Source organism: Carassius carassius, chromosome 15, assembly GCF_963082965.1.
Source record: "Carassius carassius chromosome 15, fCarCar2.1, whole genome shotgun sequence".
NCBI classification, from domain to species: domain Eukaryota; kingdom Metazoa; phylum Chordata; class Actinopteri; order Cypriniformes; family Cyprinidae; genus Carassius; species Carassius carassius.
Genome location: NC_081769.1, coordinates 31343040 through 31362072, shown reverse-complemented (window position 1 = coordinate 31362072; position 19033 = coordinate 31343040). Strand labels below are relative to the sequence as shown.

Here is a 19033-nt window from a genome sequence, read left to right as displayed (position 1 = left end):
ATTAACATAAGTAAAGAGCTATCAAGCTTATTGAAGACAAATAATAAATAAGTAAATTAAAATAAATACAATAGAACAAAAACAAGAGATGTAAAATGTGTAACTGTAGTATTCATTTAAGAAATATTACAGAAACCCAAAGTAATCAAATGTAAAATATTACACTGTGTGAATAAAATATAGCCTGCATTGATTTTTATGAGAGCTACAAAAATTATTTGGTCAAGAGCAGAGTGGGGTTTTTTTCTTTTTTTTTCTTTTTTTTCGTGTTATGATTAATATTAATGATAGAGACACCAGTAGGTTTTTAGACTTCTGTCACTTTAAGAACTCTGATCTAATATACTGACAAACATCCTTTTTTTTCCCAGATTTTTATGTTCACATAAAAACCGAATGTGACATAACCAAATTTGTTTACATGAATACTTGCCAAGATGGACATTTAGAATTTTGTTTTGTGTATTATCATTATTATTATCATTATTATGCACCCGTTCCCAAAACGTACTTTTTGTGTCCGCATTCCACTTCCGCTTTTAATAACTCCTTTTAATACCACTTTAATTTCTCATTCATCCATGATTCTTTACCACTTTAAAACTTTATAAAGTACTGCCAGCTGAATGAAAAGTTGAAATGTTTACATATGGACGTAACCGAACACATTTGGTCACGATCTGTATGTCTTCAAGTGTCTTCAAGATTGATCACAATAAAAAAAATCTTCAGATATGTATATCAAACCTTACATTTTCTTTTCACAATGTAATCAAATGGATATAATCAAGTCATTCTGTGTCACTCAAAAAAAAAATTTAATTTAATGGATTTAAATTGTGTTAGGAATTTATTCATGTTGACTTTGATATGTTTGTTAATTAGCTTTTTTGTTATTGCATCAAGTGCACAATTATCTGCTCTTATCATGAACTCACTGCGGTTATCACAGTTTAGCTGCTCCACGAATGCTGATGGTTCTTTTTGTGAAATTATATTTTCAAATCGTTGGGGCTCATTGATCTTTTCCAAGTTTCAAATATCAGAGAGCTTCACATCCTGTTAAAGCAGGACTGGCTGTGATACAGAGACAATGATTTGGATGAGTTCTTATGAAATAGGAAGAAATGAGTCATTCTTTATGTCTTGTTTGGTAAAGCAGAATCGAGTAGGCAAAATGTGTAAAATGGGCGCGGCTCCTGGGATATAGGGTTGCCAAATGTACTAAGAATAAAATACAGTGGGCCAAAATAGTATTTGGGTTTTTTTGGCCTTGCTTAAAAATGCATGAATTCTTGAATTGGATAATATGCAACCAAATAGCTTTTGCAAACAAATTATGGAAGCTCTTTTCTTAGAACTAACTTCAATTTTCTGAGACATTTTTAAATAATATAGTCATTGTTTTATCATTTCAGCCCTGACATGCTCTTTAGTGGAATGTTTTGCATGAAGTGTTGGTGAATGTTGAAAAAGAAATCACATTTCACCCTAGAATTAAAAGAAAAGGTAAATTTGATCAAATGAAATGAAAAAGGAATGCAATAATAATAATAATAATAATAATAATAATAAAAAAAGGGAAAATGTAATACAAATAAATGATTGCATCAAAGTATTTCTTTTTATTCTAAATGGAGGGGAGAAAAAACATTATATTCTTTGTTCATTTGTTTAAATGCTTTAATTAATTTATCCATTTTATTATTTATTCGTATTTTTATTTGTTTGCAAAGGTCTGGATGCATTCTGGCAATGACCAGTTATAATGTTAATTTATATGAAACCTCTCACCACTTTCTGTCCGGATGAATAACATTTCTCTCTTCTCATACAGGTTAACAGGATTTCAGGTGCCAGCGCCCGTCACAAGTACCGGATCCATATTTTCCCTGCGTCTTACCAGCGACTTTGCTGTAAGCGCCCATGGATTTAAAATCTATTATGAAGGTGAGGAAAACATCCTTTAATTTTTTCTTCTATTTATCATGGGTTTTTAGTTCAGAGATGCAAATTGCACAGTGAAGCGGTCATTTAAAAGTTTTTCATCTCATAAGTGTTTGACAGCAGGGCAGTGGGCGTAAAGATAGAGAAGTGAAGAGCAATGAATTCATTCCTTAATACTCTAATAATAACTATTACTAAAGGAGACAAATTCTTGTCTGAACATTTTTCTCACTAAAACGCACTGTATAATGTTAGTCAAGGTTTCTTGCATAGGTCAAACTAGTTTTGGAAGACCGGTTTTGCTGGTGTAGGATCTCTATATGTAAAATATCTCTGTTAGGATTGGTTCACATTCTTTCTTTTTTGAAATGAGTAACAGTGCTTACCCGTATTTTCTGGACTATAAGTCGCACTTTTTTTCATAGTTTGGCTGGTCCTGCGACTTATAGTCCGGTGCGACTTATTTATCAAAATGAATTTGACATGAACCGAGAGAAATGAACCAAGAGAAAACATTACCGTCTACAGCCGCCAGAGGGCGCTCTATGCTGCCAGAGATGCTGCTCAGTGCTCCTGTAGACTACACTGAGAACATAGAGCACCCTCTCGCGGCTGAAGACGGTAATGTTTTCTCTTGGTTCTAAATAAATGCGATTTATAGTCCAATGCGACTTATATATGTTTTTTTCCTCGTCATGACGTATTTTTGGACTGATGCGACTTATACTCAGGTGCGACTTATAGTCCTAATTATATATAATATATTTTGCATTGCCCCATCCTTTAATAATTTTAGTTAGTTTTTTTTCAGTAGCATTTTATTTTAAACTAGAAAAATGAAAAATGTAAATGCAGAGTTTACAAAGCCTTATCTGAAAGATTGTTGTAATTTGTAAGTTGTAATTTGTAAAATGTAATTTGAGTAACTGTTTTGAGGTTGGAGAAATATTTGCAGTTTGTAGGATCAATACTCAGGACTGTTTAAGGAGCAAGAGTTGCTAGGGATCTGCCGGGTTGCTTTTTTGTTGGTTGCTGGGGTGTATGATGGGAAATTCATTGTTTAGTTTAAGTTGCTAGGGTGTTCTGAATGATTGCTATTTCTTTGTTCAGGCTGTTAATTCACTTGAACATTGATATATGGTTGCTAGACAATTGTTGGCGATCACCTGGGTGTTGCTAGGCAATTGCTAGGGAATTGTTGATGGTTTTGAAGTGTTTTGGGTGATTGCTAATTCATTGTTCAGGGTGTTGAGTTGCTAGAGTGCTCCTATGAAGTCTTTGGTGGTTGTCATGGTGTGCCAGTTAATTGGAGATTCTTTGTTCAGGGCAGTTTATTTGTTAGGGCATTGTTAGCATGTTATGGGTGGTTGCTAGGGTGTTTCAAATGATTGTGAATTATTGGTTTAGCCGGATAATTTGCTAGGATGTGTTCTGTTTGATTTTAAATTCATTATTCAGGTAATTCATTTTTATAGGATTTGGCTAGGCAATTGTTTGTGATTGATCGTTAGTTCCTTGGTGTGAGTGCTAGGGTGTCACTTGGGAATTTTTGGTAGTTGCCAGGGTGTTCCGAATGATTACTGTTCTTTGTTTAGGTTGTTAATTTGAATGCCAGTTCATTGTTCAGGCTGTTATTTCGTTAGGGCATTGCTTGGGTATTTTAGTGGTTGCTGGTTTGTTCCTAGTGATTGTTTGTTCTTTGTTGAGGCTGTTATTTGTGAGGGGATTACTAGGCGGATGCTAGGGTGTCCTGAATGATTGCTACAGTGTTACTAGTGTGTTCTGGTTGATTATTAGTTCCTTGTTCAGGATGTGGGCTGCTAGGAGACAAATAAATAGACAGATAGTCAAATGGGCCGTCCAGCAGACAGATGGTAAAATCATTTAGTGTTGCTTGAAGTCAGATTAGCTTGAAAGGTGAAGGAAACCTGAGTCAGAACATCCTGTGCTGAGTTTGATGGATGTTTTGTTTTGAATTCTGTGGTGCATCATACTGTATTTTAAAACGGCAAGAGAAAATCATCAGATTTTCTGTTTCTCATTTTTAATGAGTCTCTTGCTACATCGGTGGTTCCCACCTAATTCAAAAAATCTGTCATCATCCCTGTGCCTAAGAACAATAAACCCTCTTGTCTGAATGACTATCATCCAGTTGCCCTCACATCAATAGTCATGAAGGTCTTTGAGGGGCTGGTTAAAAACGTCATCTGCTCCTCAATCCCGGATACTTTAGACCCTCTTCAGTTTGCCCAAACAGATCCACTGATGATGCCATCTCTCACATCCTGCACTCTTCTCTCACACACATTGACAGCAATAACGGGAACTATGTAAGGCTGCTATTTATCGACTATAGCTCAGCTTTTAATGCTATAGTCCCCATAAAGCTAGCTTCTAAACTCATGGACCTCGGTCTGAATTCTTCACTCTGCAACTGGATTCTTGATTTCCTCACTGGAAGACCTCAAGTGGTGAAACTAGGCCAGTACATCTCCAATTCCATCACCCTGAACTTAGGAGCCCCATAGGGCTGTGTCCTGAGTCCCCTGCTCTACTCTCTCTACACGCATGACTGCGTGTCTTCGCACAGCTCCACATCTATAATCAAATTTATTGATGATACTGTGGTTCTTGGCCTCATTCACAACAATAATGAGACCGCATACTTGGATAAGGTAGAGAAATTAACATCATGGTGCCAGGACAACTGTCTCTTTCTGAATGTGAGCAAAACTAAAGAACAGATTGTGGACTTCAGGAAGAGACAATTAGCAGCCCTATACACCTCTTATGATCAGCGGGACACCTGTGGAGAGGGTGAGCAGCTTCAAGTACCTTGGTGTAAACATCTCTGAGGACCTGACTTGGACTACACACATTCAAACACAGGTTAATAAAGCCAAGCAAAGACTGTACCATCTGCGACAGCTGAGGGAATTCAGGGTCTCACCAGCAATCCTGAAAACTTTCTATTCAGGGGCTATAGAAAGTGTATTGACTCAGTGTATCTCAGTGTGGTATGGGAACAGCTCCAGTCAAGACTGCAAAGTCTTGCATAGAGTTGTACGCTTAGCTGAGCGAATCTCCGGGTCTGCTTTCCCCTCTCTGCAGGACATCTACATCAAACGCTGCAAAAGCAGAGCTGTTAAAATCATCAAGGACTCTATCCACCCCAGTAACCATCTTTTCACTTTGCTGCCATCTGGTAAGCACTTCCGTAGCCTGATGGCAAAAACCGAGAGACTCGGGAGGAGTTTCTTCCCCCAGGCCATCAGGCTCCTAAACTCAAAACCAGCCTCTTAACATCTACATGTCTCCACTTAATATTCACTTAATGAGTAAGATATTCATCATTCACTACCTCACATTGACACACTGACAGTGTCAACCTGTTTGCACATTTGCCTCTTGTACATTCCGGTGTATCTTATTATTTAAAGGAGCTATGTGGAGGTTTTTACTTAAAAAAAATCTTTAAGATAGAGTTTTAATTTGTACATGTATGAGCCAACCATGATGTAAAAAAAAGAATGACACCTCGACTGTCCACCACGTTTGCCTCTATCAGCCTGTAGGCTCAATTGTGTGTGGAGGAGTCACAAAATTCACAAAATGTGACGTCATGCGCATTCTTGTCTACTTGGGCTTACAACCGTATGGCACGCCAGCCATTATAGTAAGCAGCGGCAATAGTGTTTTCAAATGGACTCTGCAGATGGAAAGAAGCGGCCAGCCTCCAGCACAATTCAGACACCCACAGACAAAAAGAGCGTGCGCACTGAGTACGAGCATGAGACTGGCTGCAGTTCCTCTAACGGCCACTGGTGTCAGTAACGGTTAGAAATTTCAGAACCTATGCAATGCTCCTTTAAGGCTACAGTTTACATTCATGCACATTATTTTGTGTTCTATATTTAATTCTACAATATACATCTTTTTTATATTTTATTCTTATATTTTTATTGTTTACTTTTATTTCATTCTTTCATAGCTATATTTATGTATATTTTCATCTGTGTTGTATTCTTTAATAATTGCACTGTCCATGGATCGGACCTGACTCACATTTCAATGCTGGTTATATATGCTCTATATAATTGTGTATGTGACGAATAAAAATCTTGAATCTTGAATATGTCCCCTTTAAAAACACTATTGTTGTCTGTTTCTGGTCAGCCTAGTTTTGGATCACTTATTTCAGCCCAAATAACTTAGTTCACCAAAAAGGGGATGTTTAATATCTGAGCAGATGTTGTGCTGCGTCATCATGTTTATTTCAGCCTCTGGCCATGATTGGTTGAGTTTGCACGTGTCTGGGTCATCTATACCCTGAGCGTCTCGGTCATCTACACCCTCAGCGACTGTCACTTTTCAACCACTCGCCATCTTCCATCACTCTCTCCACCTGTTGTCCTCCTGACCTGACCACAGCATGCCGCCCCATCTGCTCCATCTTTACAGTCTGAATTATTCAGTCCCATTGACCAGCCTGGGCTTTGGCTCACGCTTTTGTGTTTAATATGCTTCTGAATTTTATGGGTTTCGGAATATTAATCCTGCAGGTTATTTCACTCCAGAGGGCCTGGGATTCTAATTGTCATAAATTTCCATAGATTGACATATGTAATTGACGAATTTGAGGCTCCTTTGAGCATTTTAAAGAGATATATTGCTAGGGTATTTTGGATGGTTGTTAGATGATTATTGCCAGGTCTCTTACTTGTAAAGCCTGTTGACCACCATGGGTCTACTGGTCCCAACATTAGTTTGGTTAGTGCAAAATCCAAAGAGCCCACCTGGTCTCTATGATTTTTGTAATGTGTGGTTTGTAATGTGTTCTAGGTAGTTGCTAGGGTATTTTAGATGGTTTATAAATGCTTATAGCTAAGTCTGTTGGCTTTATTGGTCCCATCTGGTTTGGTTAATGTGTCCAAAGAACCCACCATGTCTCTAGGATTTCTTTGGCATGGTTAGTGGGAGTTCTGTGGTTTCTAGGGAATTTTGGACGGTTTTCAGGTGATTTCCCCAAAGGCCTTATAAACTTATTCGAGGTCTATGGGCCACAACATGGGTCAGTGAGTAAAAAAAGCCCACCTGGTCTCAAATTTTTTATTATTTTTTTGGCATGGTTTGTAATATGTTCTAGGTAGTTGCTAAGGTATTCAGGATGGTTGATAGATGATTATAGCCAAGACTCTTAAAGTCTGCTGACCACCGTAATATTCTTGGAGGTCTATTGGTCCCAACTAGTTTGGTTAATATAGAGTCCAAAGAGCCCACAAGGTCTCTATGGTGTTTTGGCATATTTTGTAGGGTATTTTAGGTAGTTGCTAGGTTTTTGCTAGAGTATCTTTGATGGTTTCAATGTGATTGCCCCCAAGTATTTATATAATTCTTTGGGGCCTATATCCCCAAAGAATTTATATAATTCTTTGGGGAAATGTGCCCACCATAATTTTGTTTTGATACTTTGGAACAGTTTATAGGGTGTTTTAATTATTTGCTAATTTTTATATTCATGAGTCCTAACATAAATCATTTTATTTTTATTTTTTTGTATGGTTTTTATGGTGTTCCAGGAGGTTGGTATGGTATTTTAGATGGTTGATTGATGATTGTACCCAAGTCTCTTTGATAATGTTGGGGGTTAATAAGTGAATAAGTGTAGGAAAGGGGTGTTCTAAATAGTTGGTAGGGCATTTTGAATTGAATTTTGAATTGACATGGGTCATTAAGTCAAAAGAACCCAAACCTTGTCTTCATGATTTTTTTAGTGCAATTTGTAGGATGTTCTACAAAGTTTCTGTGGTGTTTTGGGGGGTCTTTTAGTCCACCAGGTGAAATGATATTTCCAATCCGTTAAAATCTCAATGAACAGTTTTGGGTTGCAACATAATTAATCAATTAGTAAAAATGCTTTTTTTATTATTATTATTATTTTTTTTGACATGGTTTGTAGGGTGTTCTAGGTAGTTGCAAGGTGGTTGCTAGGGTATCTGGGGTAGATCTTGGGTGATTGTCTCTTTGATATTATTGGAGTTTTATGAGTCCCAACATTGGGTCAGTGAGTCAAAAGAACCCACCTTTGTCTTTGATTTATTTAGTGCAGTTTGTAGCATGTTCTGGGTAATTTCTAGGGTGTTTTGGGTCCACCAGGCAAATTTGTATGCCTGATCCTTTAGAAAAGCAAAAACGCACCTTGTCAACAAGCCTTTTGATTTCAGGTATAATTTGTGTCCTTAGTGCAAACAGTGAGGGGTTAAGGGTCATGAGTCTTAGCAAGCAGCAATAACAATGGATTGGTCCGTGTCCAGTGGTTTTAATGTGCTAGTGATTCAACATTTATGAGAGAGATATGGACTCACACTGGGGAAAAGAAATCTCATTTTGGTTCCTGTCAGTTTTCCGTCATGTCGGAACAACTGAAACCATGTTTGACAGTCAGTCCATGAGCTTTGATTAATGTGTCTATCGCCATCCAGTGTGAGTCAGTTTCTTAGTATAGAGTTAGATGCAAAACCTCAACCTTTCTTTCTGCATTTCAATTGAATGCCAGTGACTCTGGAAATACCATATGTCATGATCAACATGCTAATGTTCGGTCATCACAACGTGCATTAACGGTCCTTCCTGCAGAGCCCTTAGCCATCTAAATGCTAGAACAGGCCAAAACATTGATTCGGAAACATTTTCTGGGATGACAAAAGAGCACTCGTTTAAGAAAATGTGAGCAAAACGAAATCACAGCAGAAATGGCAGCACTCTTTGTCTTGTTGCAACCTTTGAAATTTGCTGCTCGTGGCCTATTGCTTCTCTGAAATACATTATGCTTTCTGGTGACCCATGAAATCTGCGTGTCTTCGGGTTCCTGGTGGCCCCATCCCTGTGGATCCTCTGAAGGATTTTGGTGGTGTTTGCGGATTGCTTGTATGTAAAAACAGCTCAATAATTCTGGATTGCACCGAGACTCGTGACACGCTCCCAGGGAAAGATTGCTGTATGCTGAAGTGTGCTCAACATCGCAATATAGACGCTCTGACAAACTTCCATCATCTTCAAGGGCAGCAAAAGTCATTAGATGTATAGAGGGATGAATGGCTCATCTCCTGGGATCAGTCTGTGGTAATTACCTCAGCGGTTTGCCTACTGTACTCTCAGAGCTCAATTCAGACACATGAATGTATATAATTTTATTTGAGAATAGATATTAAAGGCGATATGTGTAAATTCGGGAGCATGAGAGGTATAGAATTGCAGAAATAAATTGATTTCCAACAGGCCATATATATATATATATATATATATATAACTTTAAAGGTTTCTTTAAATCCTAAAAGGTTTCTTTCTAAAAAATATAATTTTTTTAGCAAGTTCAATTACAGAAATACAGTACAAAATGAGGAACTGTTTCACTTTTTGACTTGTTTAATTTTTGAAAATCACATTATTGAGCTGAATTTATATAAAAAAAAACATTAAAAGTCAGCCTTTTTTTCTTTTTAGTTTGAACTTTTACATCTAGATATTTATATCTATAAATTTATTGTTTAACATATTTAATTTTAATTCTTTAAAATATCAACATCAGACCTGTCATATAATTTTCTTTAACATTACCTTTTTCAACTTTTACATAAATTTTTGAGCCAAATTAAGCAACAATCATTTCAGGAGGTTGTTGTTTTTGTTTTTTAACTTCGTTAAATGTATCTAATAGACCTTATCATTGTATTTATTGGTTATTATGGTTACAAATAAAAGTATAAAGGCTTCAAGTTTGAGAATGGCAGTCCTATTTTCTGATTTGAGATAAAAGTGTCCTTATAGTGTTTCTGGTGGTCTTTTCACAGACACTTTGGGAGCTATTATGAACATCTCCAGCAAGCAAAAGTGGGATCAAAATAGCGGCCATTTCTCATAATAAGAGAGCTGGGGTCAGTCGCAAGGGGCTCTCTCTGTTCAATGGAATCTATCTGAGCTGTTTCTGATTGAAAAGAATATCCCTGGTTCAATACAAGTTAAGCTCTATTGACAGCATCTGTGACATGCTGGCAATACACAGAAAAATTATTTTGACACATCCCGCAATTTTGGAAGGCAAAACATCTGTGTTTACTGCAATGCACTTATATTATAAGTCTGTATAGCAAAAAGGGTTTAGATGCAGATTTGATTTTTTAATGTATAAAAATAAATATTATTGAAATTAGCCTACAATATAAGAGCATGCATGTACACACTTACGGCCTTATTTTAACTATCTAAAAGCAAAGTGTAAAGCGCACGCATTTTTGGAATGGGTTGTCCCTATTCTCTTAATGAGGTTCAACACAACAACCAGAATGTCATCTGTCATTCCATTTAAGAGCTAGATGCCTTGCGTCGCATTGCGTCGGGTGTATGATAGGGCCCTAAGTGTATTGTATCAAATGAAAACCCACCTATAAAGTGGGTCCTGGCACAAGCCAGTTTTTTTCTGTCCAAACTGACAGCAGGTCACAGATTCAGTCCATAGAGCTTAAGTTGTACTGAATCGAAAACATTATTGGATACACTGGCAGCAGCATACAGGCTAGTGCTTCCACAGTAACTGTCAATGCAGATCACCAAACAACATTCATTATGACGGCAAGGTGTCATTTGTCACGAGGGCTGGAGGTATGATAGGCCACATGCCATGCTTATGTGTCATGTTTATGTTTGTATTTATTGTGGAAGCTGTCATGTTTCGTGATGACAGGTAAAACAGCACACTCTCCTGCTCCATAAATCAGATGCTTGTTGCAAAGGCCACCGTGGTGGATGTGAAGGAAAACACAGGAGGATTGAGCGCACCAAATCTTAGATAGTTATCTGTGGAGTGAAACTTCAGTCGTGTGCAGTGACCGCCACATACCCGTGTGTAGTGAATCATCAAGATGAAACAGGGTTTGCAATTCATTTTACTTACCTAATGTGACGTTGAATGAAAAAGGATATTCAGTGATCTAAAATGTAAGGAAGCACTTTGTTTGTAATTCATTGGGTTGTATAAAAGTGGTGTTAGATGGGTGTTAGAACTATAAAAAGTGTTTTTGTGTGTGTGCATTTGTATAGTGAAACGTGTAATAATAAATTTGAATGTCATCTATTTTGATTTGATCATCGTCTGAAATATGGATGTTATAATGTATTCCTGTGGTTTTTAGCTGTTGCATTGCAGGTCTTTCTGAGGGGTCATCAACAGCAAAATAGGCTTATTATGGGAAAACGTTTCCCATATCATTTGTTATGTGTCCAATAATACAGTATTTTGGCGAAAATTCTTTAGTCACTAGGGAGAAGCCAGCCAAATAAGATCGATGCCAGCATGAACAGGTTGCTGGATATCCTCTCATCCTACGCGAAGTGAAAGAAATTATGACCCAGACTAGATACATATGAATATAGAGCATGCAGCCATCGAAAGCCACTCATGTTGTTAGTTATATTTTTGTTGTTAATGTGTATATTGTTGGGGCTATGCAATTAGGGGGAAGTCGTGGCCAAATGGTTAGAGATTCCGACTCGTAATCCAAAGGTTGCGGGTTTGAGTCTCGTACCGGCAAGGATTGTTGGTGGGGGGAGTGAATGTACAACGCCCTCTCCACCTTCAATACCACGACTGAAGTGCCCTTGAGCAAGGCACCGAACCCCCCAACTGCTCCCTGGGTGCTGCAGCATACTTCACCATACTTGGCTGTATGTCTCGTAACTTTAACTTTAATGATGGATGGATGGAGCAGTGTATTGTTGGGTCCATGCAATTTTTGATGAATGAATTGAAGAATGATAGATTGGTGGATGGATTTATTGATGAATGATTTGTGGATGGATCAATATCATGGATGGATTATAGATTGGTAGATGGATTGGTAGATGTATTGTTGCTTATGCAATTTATAATGACTAGATGGATGGATGGAGCAGTATATTGTTGGGTCTGCAATTTATGATGGATACATGATTGATAGAATGACAGGATGAACGTTAGATTGATGGATGGATTGATGGATGAATGGATGATTCATAGATGGATGTATGGATGAATGAATGATAGATTGGTGAATGAATTTATGGAACGATTGCATGGATGGAGGAGCAGTATTTTGTTGTCAATGCAATTTTTGATGGATGAATGATAGACTGGTGGATAGATTTGTAGGTGGATGGATTAATTATAGATTGGTAGATGGATGGATAAAGCAGTGTATTGATGGGATTATGCAATTCATGATGGATGATAGATTGATAGATCAGTGTATTGTTGGGCTTACTGTATGCAAGTTATAAATGGATGAGTGATAGATTGGATGAAAGGATGGATAACAGATTGATGAAGTAGTATATTGTTGGGCCTGTGAAATTCATGATGGATGGATAATAGACTGATAGATTGATTGAAGGATAGATGATAGACTGATGGATGGTTGGAGTGAGCAGTGTATTGTTGGGCCTATGCAGTTTAGTGTATGGATGAATTCATGGATGGATAGGTGGATGGATAGAGCTGTTGAGTGCTGGGCCTGTGCAATTGATTATGTATGGATAGATGACAGACTGATAGATTGAGTGATGGATGAATTAAAGATGGATTGATGGATAGATAGATGAATGGATAGATGGATAATATAAATGTGTACAACAACAACAAAGAGTAAAATCTACCCCATAAAACAGAACTAGTGTCTTGTTGTATTTCACATCAGTAGGCTTGTATTTCCACAAATCCTGAGTAGCAATTACAAGGAATGGCCTCTATCTAAAAAGTAATTTCCAACTCCAAATGTCGCACTCCACCAGTATCCTGCCCATCAGTCCGAGCGTCTGTAGCACAATCAAACAGATGCCTTTGTCATGTCTCTGTTTGTATTTGAGTTTTTTTTTTCAGTCTGCTGAGGGAGCAGGTTTGTAATTGCTTCTTTGGAACAAGGGAAGAAAAATAAATGATACTCTCTCAAAGGTAATACTTCAACACACTTTCTGTACTAAGCCTGATTCATTTCCACTCCAGGCCATTTATTTGACTGTCATAATATAGAAAGCCACGGAGTCCAACCTGTCGTAATGAACAGGAAATGCCTCCATTACCCCAGATCACGGGCGTAAAGCTCGGAGGGACTACTGTATATGCGAGTGGAGATGAGCTGACAGATGTGCTGTGTTCCTATGCAGATAGACACATAGGAAAACATAGAGAGTGAGCGATGATAGACATGAGCAGCATTTGATCATCTTCAGCTGCTTTTGTTTAAGCAAGGGAGCTTCCAGTCGCAAACCGAATGGAAAACATGTTTGCACAAAGCGGTGTTGCCTAAGTGCACGCTCTGTTGTTAAAGGTAGATTAAGAAAAGTAGGATCTGTCTCATTGAGTGACATGGAGATAATGGTCTCGCTGGTGTGAAGTGACAGGGTTTTAAATGCTTTAAATCTAAGACTTTAGATCACAAATTGAGATGAAATTAATGGTTCACTGACTGTGTACTAGGGATCAAATGCACTGCCATATCATTCTAGATGCTAAACGCTGTCTATAAATCATCTGCTCAAGTTGTAATTTTGCACGTCTGCTGATTTTAAAGGGTCACTTTTTATACTTGTATAATTCTAATGCAGAAGCACATTAGTGAAATGCATTAAAGTGCATTATACTTTCTAATGTAAAACTGTAAGGACCTTTAAAAGACATTTGTTGTGCTCTTCACATGCTGTGCAGATACTATTATGTATATGTATATCTATTATGTATATGTAAATGTATATAGGACTTGTTTTTTCATGAATGTATTTTACAACAATACAAAGAGCAATGTGTAACATTTTACCAGATTTTAGGCTTATTCACTTTTATTTGTAAATAAAATATTTCAATAGATTTTATAAGGTTATTGTTCACCCGTGATTTTTCTAGAATCTAGAGTATTTTTTGCTGCTGAATTATCCACTAACCAAGTTTATAATAGTATTTTTTTTGTCATAGGTTATGATTATATATTTTTTTCATTTGTTATTTTTCATTAAAATGAAGTTGTGTAGATGTAGTAGATTGTGATTAACACAAAAGAGTGGTGATCAGGACAACACAGAGAAGTATAGAAATTCTACATTGATTTAAAAGAAAACTCTGCTGGTATCGGATTGGATCAGTATCGGCAGATACTCAAAATTTTCGGTATCGGATCAGTTCTGATAAAATGGTATCGTTGCATCCCTAATACACTCTATGGTATAGAGACAGAGTGACCCAAGTCATAATCTGAAACCCTCTACGCCCACTGCGGGGAAAACAATCCATGCTCTCCATTGACTTTCTATTGTGGGAAGCTGCCTCCTTGTTTATCTGACTTATAACAAAAACAAAAGAGCAATGCCTAAAAGCTGCTACAGTATGTGACAAGGTGTACAGTAAACAAACAAACAAAAAAGAATAAAACAGAACTACATAAGTTTTTTTAACTGTCGACCCAAAAAACAAGAGATTAGGACACAAAAGTAGAGCGCAACGTGTCGTTACTCTGAGAACTGCGCCCACTGGAGGGAAACGTAATCGGCGACAAGGACATTCATTATTTTTAACCATGTCAAAAGATTATTTCACCACCCCATGTGAATCTGAGAGGAGGAGATATATTAAGAAACTAAATTGTATTGGTCTTTATCAGTAACCCTTTTTCTAACCTTCCTTTTGTTTGAGAAATGATCCAACTGAACAGCCCAACATGAAATACCTCTACATCTACAACTATTTGTTTCTTTAACACATTTTTTTTTTTTGTGTGGGTCGACAGCTTACAAAAACGTAATATAATTAAGCGACTCCTTGTCACAGCTTTTAGGCATTGCTCTGTTTTAAGTTATATGTCAGAAATAACAAGCAGCTTCCCGCAATAGAAAGTCAATGGAGAGCGTTGTGTATATATATATATATATATATATATATATATATATGTATGTGTGTGTGTGTGTGTGTGTGTGTGTGTGTGTGTGTAAAAATATAATAGTTATCAAACTTTTAAATAAAAAAAATTTCACATGCTGTTAGTTAGTTTTCAGAATACTTTACATAGCAGGCAATATTCTACTTAATAAACTGCAAATAAATAAAAACATTATTTTGCATTCTTTTAAATATTCACTTAGGAATACAGCACATACTGTTGTGCCAGACAGTATTTATAGTGACCAGTTTATTTAAATCATAACTGATTAATTTTGATCAGCTGATCCGAATTCTCAGTCTGAAACGGGAAGCGCAGTGTGTCTGAAGTCGACTGAGGATTGAAATTGAATTTCATGATGGTGGCAGGTCCTCAGAGTGGATGTGTGCTGGTTTAAATCAAAGATAAGCAAGCTTAACATATCATATCCAGACATGTGTCCCTGAGGATTACAAATGTGTCAAAGCAGGAATATTAGTCCAACGTCAGATGTCTGAGAAATAAATAAGGATAGTTGACTGCATTCTTGACACATCATCATCATCTTTTTTTTTTTAATTGATTGTATCTTTTTTATTTCAGTAGGATGTGGCCTTTTTTGTTCCTTGCACAAATTTCATTTTTTTATTCATTGTTTTATGATTGATACAGGCTTTGCATCTCTATAATTGGCTGGTTATAACAAGCAGAAATCAGCAATGCGTTAAGAATAAAACTGCACTCATCAACTGCCGCTTTACTACGTCTGATTTTGGCAACTTCTATTGGTCTCTTCTCAGAACTAAAAAGCAGTTCTTGTGGGAATCCAGGAGTTCCTGCCAAAGGAGTCCTGAATGGAACAAGCTTCAATGTGGGAGACAGAATCCGGTATCACTGTGTGGCTGGATATACCCTGGACGGCCACGCACAGCTGACCTGTGTCACCAGCACATCTAACGTAGCGGTGTGGGATTTTCCTATTCCCATCTGCAGAGGTAAGAAGTGACAGATTGACACTTGGGGAAACTTGCACTAAGAAGCTCATTTTCATTGTCTGGATTCTTGGTTGTTTGAGGATGAGCTTCTGTAGAGCATTACAGGGCATTAATGCATTTGGACACTCCTAAAATATCTCCGTGTCATTACATTAGATGTTAAAATATCAAATCAATTGATTTCTGGAAACAAATGATGCACAAGCTTTTCTCAGAACTAATTTCATTTTATTTTTTTAAGAAAGGACATTTATCCAACTAAGCCTAAGTGATACAGCTCAAACAATATTGATTGTTTTTCAGTCATTTCATGATATGCAAAATATATCTCAATAATTATGTAAATGCTCTTAAATGAGGCCTACGATCAATCGGTTCCAAAAAGAAATGCAAAGAACATGTTAGTTTTTATTAAATTTTTTCATTTACTTTTAGGTTCATGAATATAACAATACCTAATTGTAGACAGTAATAGTTAAGCATATAATTGGACTTTATAATGTGAATGATCATTAAATCATTGTAATCATTGGATCAGAGTTCTGATTCACAGAATTGAATCAAACATTCCAGGTTTTTAAATCACATCTCTCTTTTTAGACTGTTACCAAAATCACAAATATATTGGATATTTAGTCCAGCCCTATAACCGGTTTGTGTTTTGATGTTTTTTTTATTTGATATAAGGACAAAAGTTTACATAGGTGTTTTAATAGAGGAACCAGAGATTAAATTCATCATATGAATTAAGATGTTACACTACCATTTGACAGCCACAGAGTATCCAAATACTAATTTTAAACTTTTGAAGTGTTTTTCTTGCACTCTTATTCTTTAAAATGGCACATGCTGTGGTATTTTGTTATCTAATACATTGATGTTCAGATATTTTAAAGTGTGGCTTAAATTTTTCGGGGGCCACAGATTCTTTTGTAAGCAGCATGTTGGCTCAAAAAGGAATCTGGTTACTTTGTTGTAAGCCTGGAGTACTCTGGCTTTGGCTGTAATATATGCGGCTTTTATATTATTCTGTTTTGTTGAATTTCAGGTGAATGCTGTTTTTAACTTGTATTGTGCTTAAAATTCTCTCTACTTTTCATTTGTCTTTCTGGGATTGCTTTAGATATGGTGATTTATGAAGTGTTCTGCAGCGCCTGCCTGCTGTAAAATCCTGCAGTTCTTTTGCATTAGTCTTCTTTTGCATGGCACAATCAAACGTGAGTCGCCCCAGTGGGAAATGCCTGTGTGTGAAATACTGTTAATAATTTAGGTGTTACTTTAATTATCAGCGTGAGAAACTTTGAAGTGCACTCAGGTATTGTGGGTAGCATTTTACATTTTGGAATATGACGCATGATTGAACTGAATAAAGATAAAATATGCTACATCCCCTGGATATGTGAAAAATGAGCACTGCTGTATCATTTGTGCTTAATGAAAGATGAGCAGGGCTCAAAACATATCGATGAAAGGTACTTTTTGGTGTAGAAAAGATCTCATTAAGAAAAGCATTTAAACCAGCATGTTTGATGTATTATAGCCTTTCATCATCTTATTAGTTTTGCTTCAGTAGCTTCTAGTTGGCTGAATGAAGACAGAAACACTATTTCTGACTCGCCATTTAGGTTATGAATTTCTGTTAAATTGGTTTTGAAGTCTGCAGCGTCAAACTAATTCAACTCTTTGATTTGAGTAAACTCAGACGTTGCTAACACTGATAACAGTATGTTTCCTTCCTGGCTGAGTTCTGCGCCTGTTGTCAGTTAACACCTGTTGGTACAGTAGATTCTGTAACCAAACCATCTGTGGGCAAAAAACATCTTTCTACACTGATGGCAATTCAAAGTAATGGTTAAAATGCAGTTACAATTTCAGGTTAATTTGCAGTTGGAGATGAAAGATGTTTAGATTGGTTAGTGAGTGTGCCATTTGAGCTGATTCAGTGAACAAGTGACTAATTTAGTCAGGTGTTTAGACCAACGACTTCTCTGTCTGATTCCTTTTGGAAATCTTTAACTGCTTTTAAAGAATAACAACTTTGATAATGAACTCAAGAAATGAACATATATTCAAAAAATGCATAGAAATAGCATCCAGTTCAACAATGAATCATTTGATTGGGGTAGGATTCTTTTTTTAAAGAAAAAAATCAGAACATTTTACTTTTGAATGTTCTCTGAATCAATTGAAACAAGTAGTAGTACTGTTTAATAAACGTTAGACTAACATCCACCTAAAATGTTCCAGAAACATGCCCCATACGCAATGTATGAATAACATTTTTGTTGTAACATTTTGAAAACTTTATCAAAGACCAGACAACTTTGAATGAACATTCTATTAGCGTTAATGAAAGAACGTATGTTTGTAACTTTGAGAACCTTGAACCACCGTGAATGTTCTGGAAACATTGTGAATAGTTTTACCCAGACCCGGTGCCAGAGGGAAAAGATACTCACAACCTCCGTTTTCTTCGTAATAATAGCATAACGAAATAGATAGGGGGAAGTCGGGCCTAGTGGTTAGACAGTTTGACTCCTAACCCTAAGGTTATGGGTTCGAGTCTCGGGCCAGCGATAACACAACTGAGGTGTCCTTGAGCAAGGCACTGAACTCCCAACTGCTCCCCGGGCACCGCAGCATAAATAGCTGCCCACTGCTCCGGGTGTGTGTTCACAGTGTGTGTGTGTTCACGCTGTGTGTGTGCACTTTGGATGGGTTAAATGCCGAGCACGTATTCTGAGTATGGGTCACCATACTTGGCTGTATGTCATGTCACATCAAGAAGCAGGTAAACCGATTTCCAAAACTGTGTGTGTGTGTGTACTGTAAAGAGCACATTCAGGGCTTTTCAGAGCATACCAGAAGTTTGAAAGTTTGACCATGACTGGGAGACACAGGGAAAGAGCTTGTATACCAATATTCCTGTGTAATATAAGATATTCTTCTGAAAATGTTGCCTCGTTGTACTCCCATTGTTACATTTATTTTTTCATTACATATTAAGTGTCAATTTTTCAAATTTGAGATGTATACATAATCTGAAAGCTGAATAAATAAGCTTTCCATTGATGTATGGTTTGTTATGATGGGACAATGTTTGAAACCACTATTTGAAAATCTGGAATCTGAGGGTGCAAAAAAAAAAAATAATAA

General features: G+C 36.9%; 1 protein-coding gene across 2 annotated transcripts in view; it reads left to right on the top strand.

Annotated features, from left to right (window-relative positions):
* LOC132158888 (CUB and sushi domain-containing protein 3-like) overlaps positions 1-19033 on the top strand; it is a 254569-nt gene that overhangs the window by 27262 nt on the left and 208274 nt on the right. For both annotated transcript variants that reach the window (XM_059568503.1, XM_059568502.1), the window contains exons 3-4: positions 1838-1950; positions 15683-15877. In XM_059568503.1, coding sequence (XP_059424486.1) covers positions 1838-1950; positions 15683-15877 — 308 coding nt within the window. The remainder of the gene's footprint in view (positions 1-1837; positions 1951-15682; positions 15878-19033) is intronic.